Source organism: Phaethon lepturus, unplaced genomic scaffold, assembly GCF_000687285.1.
Source record: "Phaethon lepturus isolate BGI_N335 unplaced genomic scaffold, ASM68728v1 scaffold41462, whole genome shotgun sequence".
Taxonomy (NCBI): domain Eukaryota; kingdom Metazoa; phylum Chordata; class Aves; order Phaethontiformes; family Phaethontidae; genus Phaethon; species Phaethon lepturus.
Window position 1 is genome coordinate 11,516 of NW_010521986.1, and position 6,432 is coordinate 17,947.

At 51.5% G+C, this 6,432-nt stretch overlaps 1 protein-coding gene across 1 annotated transcript; it reads left to right on the forward strand.

Moving 5' to 3' along the window:
- Positions 1–4,863: 4,863 nt before the first annotated feature.
- MGAT3 (mannosyl (beta-1,4-)-glycoprotein beta-1,4-N-acetylglucosaminyltransferase) lies at positions 4,864–6,425 on the forward strand. The gene is given in 2 exon segments (XM_010281686.1): positions 4,864–5,307; positions 5,309–6,425. Coding segments are annotated over 2 exon segments (1,527 nt in total). The 3' UTR covers positions 6,392–6,425.
- Positions 6,426–6,432: the final 7 nt, after the last annotated feature.

Consider the following 6,432-nt stretch of genomic DNA (forward strand, 5'->3'; position numbering starts at 1 on the left):
GCAGTCCCTGAAAGCACCATGGCATCCTTCACGTGAGAGAAATGCAGAGCCCTAGCTACTTTCTGGTACACCCCACTTCTCCACTTTTCCTGCTGTCCAGCTGCTTTGGATAATCTTCTCCTCCTATCCTTAAGCAAAGAACAGTCCTGCTGCCCCTGAGGTAGTCACATTTCAGTTGTAGACAAAATAGTAAGTTTTATAGTTTCTCTTTACTTCTGTGGGTTTTTGCAGGACAAAAGTAAACTTGCGAATTTAGAGTGTTTTGAGGTATTGTGACGCCAAGGCATGTTGCGATTCCTGTGCCCTGTGGATGGCAGGTAGACCTAGTATTTCAGAAGTGTGGAGCCTGCTCACTTCTCTCTAGCTGGTGCAGAGAGAGTTTGGCCCTCAGTGTGGAATGGAGGATGGAAGTCATGCTGGATTTTAATATGTTGTGTGAAAGCGATGCTAATTTGAATTGTTGCTTTGCGTTGAAGTGTCGATGAGTGATGGGCAAATATGTTACTGCATGGGTGTTATGGGATAACTTTAGGCAGAGGAGATGAGCATCTCTGTACCAGGGGAAAAACAGGAGCTTTTACTCTTGACTTGTCCTCCACAGCAGCTTTTTCCCCTGTAACCACAGGAAAGGTCTAGGGAGTCTTGAGTCCTGTGGCCTAACAAGATGGAGTGTGGGGTATCGTGCACCCAGCAGCCTGTTGCATGGCCTCTTGCCAGTGTCTTCCAGAAGAGAACATTAGGACTGGTGAACTGCCAGCTCTTAGTGGTGCATATCTTTCTCTCTGGCTCCTTGAAAAATCAGGATATGATTTCAGGATGGTATAAATCAACTGGTCACTTGATATAATGGCAGAGTAAAATGGTAACAGGTGCCTGTTATGCATACCACTTATAGCTTTCCTCCTTCTCTGAAAGTCCTTCCTCTGTGGTAGAGACATAACTTCAAGCGAGGGAATATCAAAGGGATCCCTTATAAAAAAGAAGCTTTCAGCTTGTCTTCCCGAGACTGAATGTTGCTGAAGTGGTTTATAACTGTGTGTTCCCTAAAGAGCTTTGTCTTAGGAGCTGACTGTCCATACTCCTGGCTTTTTCTTCTACTTGAACATTAAAGCTTTACTTGCTGTTGTTTTTAACCTGACGGCAACTTGATCACTCTCCCTGAGATCAAGTTGACTCCCTGACCCACCCCCCCACCTCCAAATTGTCAGAAGGGAAATCTCTTCTTGCTGTTTCTATGTTCCTGGTAACTGATGACTGCTTTGTGACAGAGCAGCTGGGCTCTTTTATGACAAGCTGAGATGTCTCCCTGACTGGTACCTCCTTTCTCGTTTCCACCACACATATATGTTCTGGATGGGGAAGGTGGGTAATAACATCTTCCCCTCCTGCTGGCCTTTGTCTCCAATTAGCTACCACTCAAAGGCACATCTTTCACTGCAGCGCCGGTCGGAGGATATGGGAAGGGATATGTGGGTGATGGTTTTTAGCACCTTGGCCCACCCAAGGGTGCATGAGTGCTCTCCGCTCCCTGGCAGAGGAATCCCTGGCATGTGAGAATGGAGGTGGCTCCCAGGGAAGAAGTTCTGAAGACGACACAGCTTTCTTCTTTGCTTCCCTGCTTTTAGGAGGGGATAGGAAACGGGTTCATGTTCCCGCTCCCTAACAAAGGCAACTGAGCAGTGAAAATTGCCTCCTGGGACATGTCAGCATCAAAACAGCAGAGGGTACTGCAGGGCCAGCTTGCTTTGGCAGAGCTGCAGAGGAGGGCTGCATGCACCAGCCCTCTCTTCCGAGCGCAGACTGCAATAACAGGGAGGTAACGCAGCCGTGCGCGGACTGAGTATTGCCAGCGGGTGAAGAGCTGCAGAGCCATGTGCTGAGCCTGACAGATACTGTTGTATGCAAATGTCAAGTGAGGAAAATATGCTTTATTTCCTAAAACTGTGTGTCCTGCTATGTTGACACAGCACATCACATCCCAGAAAGTGAAGCAGTTTGTTGAATGTCAAGAGTTATGACCTTTTGTCTGGGAATGAACCATGGCATGCAGAGCATCACAGCCACCTGGGAAGAAGGCGGACATGTGTGTGCCTTGTGTGACTCCTTCAGCACTTGCCTGGGCTGGCCCAGAGAAAACTGGCTGCTCTGCATTTGTGTGTCCTGTAGGAACTGGAGTGAAACCAGTGTTACCTGTCAGCTGTTGCGATTGCCTTATTGGAGCAAGCCAGCTGTTGATCTCGCCTGAGCTTCAGCATCTGAGAGTGAGCGACCTGATGTCTGGAGGTAATGCCTCGAAGAAAGCTCAGGACACCTGATTGGAGAGAGCTGTGTTAATTGGACAGGGAGGGACATTTTTCTCCTGACAGGCAGTTGCTGCTAATTTAGTGTTCTTGGCTACCTTGGGCCCTTTTCTTCCCCACATTTCAAGACAGAGCAAAAACTGGTAACGTGAGGAAAAGGCACTGGATGCTCCTCTACTCTGCAAGTAATCTCACTGCTCCAGTGAGGCATGAATGAAGCCTTAAAGAAAAAAAAACTACAATGGACACAATGAGATGCTTTTCAAGGGCCCCTTGTTTTGTATCTGTGAAGAAAGCTTGACAGCAAGCCCCAAGATAGTCCTTTATGTCTTTGAAGAGGAGAACATGCAGCCCCTTCATGGCTGGACCACCACAGAAATGGCCTCCCACCAGCTGGGCCATGTCCAGGTGTGTGAGGCTGAGCCATGGGGCTGTGGCAGGTGAGGGCAGGAGGCAAAGCCCTGCCGCACTGTGGCCCCCTCAGGAGAGCTGCCATTTCTTCTTTCCCAGCCCACCTGACAAGATGGTCTCCTGGGGACTCTTGAAGCTTGGACCCTGCCCCTTTGCTAACCTGTGTCATGTCAAAGTGTATAAAAAAACATAATAAACATTAACAAATAGGGATCACAGTCCTCTGTGTTTTGTTTTCTTTTAAATTTTTTTCCCCTCCCATGGCAATGCTGTAACTTTTCTGCCAGCTTCAGGCCTGCAGCCTGCCTCTCCCAGTTCAGAGCTTGATGTGGGACTCCTCATGCTGCCACCCAAGTGTGGGGGACGGTGTTGGTGGATGGTGGTTCTCACTGAAAAAGTGACTGCAGAGTGTCCAGAAACACTTGTTGCTGAGCCATAAGGTGTAACTGCAGACAGCCCCTCCACCAAAGTCCATGTTGGAGCTATCTGTAGAGAGCCAGATATGTTTTCCTTTGGGCAGTTGCCATCTGTCTAAATGCTTTATGGCTTTTCACTTCAGTATTAAATTCTCTCCAAGTTAATCAGTAAACACGCATTGCTGTATTTCACATAATAACCTCCAAAGCGGTGGGAGCGTGCTGGGTGCTTCTTCCCTCCGCTCCCACAGCGGGACACGTGTCGGCTGTGAGGAGCCCTGGGGCAGGGGCATGGCACAGCCCCTGCGTGGGGCTGGGGGCATGGGGTGTCTCTCCCATGCCCCCCAGGAGTGGGGACTGCCTCCTGCGAAGGCGTTGCTGGCACCGTTGTGCGCTGGGCAGAGGGTTTATCAGTGATGGCATGGGGTGTGTGGTGCCTTTCGGGAACTTTGGCCCTGGAAGGGGGACGGCGCCTGGGCGGAGAGCAGTCATGGCGGAGCGTGTCGTGAGGGGGCACAGCGGCGTGTGTTGTGCATGAGGCTCGGAGGGGGTCTCTGCCTCTTCACCTGCCACTGCATGGAGGGCTCCATGCTCCAGGGAGGCGAGGACAGGACAGCCTCTGTGTTGCAAAGGGCTTTTGGGTGATCTTGTTCCCCTGCCCACCTTTGCCCTAGACTGCAGAAGGCCTTTTCTCCTTTTCCTTGGCGAAACATTGGGTGAGCGTAATTTTTTTTCTTTCTTTTTTTTTTTTTTCTTGTTCTGGATTGTAGTCTTCAATCACTTCTCTGCCTGACAGCAGCTCTGCTCCCTGCCTGGGCTGGAGGAGGGGAGGTGGTGTAGGGAGAGATGAAGGCAATATTTCATGTTGTTTGGAGGAAAGGGCTTCACGCTGCTGGTTTTTTTGCTGGCTTGACATGGATCCATCGTGATGGTACAGTATTACCAGTGGAGACAGATAGATGTTTATTTTAGCCACCTTGATCCAGATGCAAAAAAACCTCAGCATTTGGTCCACAGAAAACAAAAAGCAAAGGGCAACATTTGGAGATACAGTGGACTAAAGAAGGACAGGAGAAGAGTAAAAGTGACAGAATCTTTCTTTTTTTTTCTTTTCTTCTCCTGTTCCCCATGTGAACTTGGGTAGCATTTCCTAGGAGCAAGGGTGTGTGTTGAGCAAACACTGAAAAGATCTGAGGAGCGTAGGTGTTTTCCTGGTTCTGGCAGCCTGGTTAATGATCTCGGTCCTTTAAAACTGCCTCTTTTACTGATTGTGTATCAGCTGCGTACCTCTTACTCCCTCTTGTCCCTCCTGCTCTCTGCTCTCTCTTTATCTTCCTCCAACCCTCTGGTGATGCAGGGCCTGAGGAGGTCTACGTTCATTCTGTGTCCATCAATGAATAGGGACAAATCTGCCAAGTGCGGTGAGTTCACTAGATCATGAATTCCTATTATTCTGGATTTCCCATCTTTCTACCCTGTCACCAGTGCCTTTTTTGTCTTTGTGAGGTATAAGACTGTGATCTAGAAGAGAATCAGCTTGGTGTAACCCATCTGAGGCAAAAGGCCCACTGAAGATGGCAGGGGGTGGGGTAGTTCTTGGATTCAAGTCTCGAAAGGTGCATGCTGAATTTAGACCAGCTTTCTGCCATTCCCAACCTGTCTTTCTACCATTGGTAAACTTTTTGCACCTCAGTAACTGTTGAATGTGACTTTCCTTTTCATGGCTTTTCCACAGGATGAAGATGAGACGCCATAAGCTCTTTCTGACTCTCTGCATGGCTGGTCTCTGCCTCATCTCCTTCTTGCACTTCCTCAAGGCCCTTTCCTATGTCACCTTCCCACGGGAGCTGGCTTCACTTAGTCCCAACCTCGTCTCCAGCTTCTTCTGGAACAATGCCCCTGTCACACCTCAGGTCAGCCCTGAGCCGGGGGGTGCAGAGTTCCTCCGCACACCCCTGTATTCCCACTCCCCCTTGCTCCAGCCCCTGCCTCCCAGCAGAGCCAGCGAAGAACTGCACAAAGTGGAGTTTGTGCTACCAGAAGACACAACAGAATATTTTGTGCGTACCAAAGCCGGCGGCGTTTGCTTTAAACCAGGCACCAAGGTGCTGGAGAAGCCACCCGTGGGAGGGAGGCCAGAGGAGAGAGCGGATGGCGCAGCCTCGGGGCGGCCGGGCCGCAAAGGGCGGCCCGCCCCCAAAGCCGTTGAGCGCCAGTGGGACCAAGCGGCGCAAGTGGGTGGAGTGCGTATGCTTGCCAGGCTGGCACGGTCCCAGCTGTGGGGTCCCCACTGTGGTCCAGTACTCCAACCTGCCCACCAAGGACCGCCTTGTGCCGCGGGAGATCCCCCGGCGGGTCATCAACGCTATCAACGTCAACCATGAGTTTGACCTGCTGGATGTCCGCTTCCATGAGCTGGGAGATGTGGTGGACACCTTTGTGGTGTGCGAGTCGAACTTCACAGCCTATGGAGAGCCGCGGCCCCTCAAGTTCCGCGAGATGCTCCTCAATGGTTCTTTCGACTACATCCGCCACAAGGTGCTCTATGTCTTCCTGGACCACTTCCCCCCTGGCGGCCGCCAGGATGGCTGGATTGCTGATGATTACCTGCGCACTTTTCTCACTCGGGATGGCATCTCTCGCCTGCGCAACCTGCGCCCGGATGATGTCTTCATCATCGATGATGCTGATGAGATCCCGGCCCGCGACGGTGTGCTCTTCCTCAAGCTCTATGACGGCTGGACGGAGCCCTTTGCCTTTCACATGCGCAAGTCACTCTATGGCTTCTTCTGGAAGCAACCAGGTACCTTGGAGGTGGTCTCAGGCTGCACCATGGGGATGCTCCAGGCTGTCTATGCTACTGACGGGATCCGTCTGCGGCGCCGTGAGTACTACACCATGCCTGGCTTTCGGCAGTATGAGAACAGCACAGGACACATCCTGGTGCAGTGGTCGCTGGGCAGCCCCCTCCACTTTGCTGGCTGGCACTGCTCCTGGTGTTTCACCCCAGAGGGGATCTACTTTAAACTGGTGTCGGCCCAGAATGGGGACTTCCCCCGCTGGGGTGATTACGAGGATAAACGAGACCTCAATTATATCCGGGAGCTGATCCGGACTGGTGGCTGGTTTGATGGTACTACGCAGGAGTATCCCCCCGCTGACCCCAAGGAGCAGATGTACGCTCCCAAGTACCTTCTCAAGAACTACCAGCGCTTCCGCTACTTGTTGGAGAACCCCTACCGAAAAGCGGAGGGCACTGGGTGAGGCCACGGGAGCTCGCGTGGGAAATCAGAACTTCACAACAA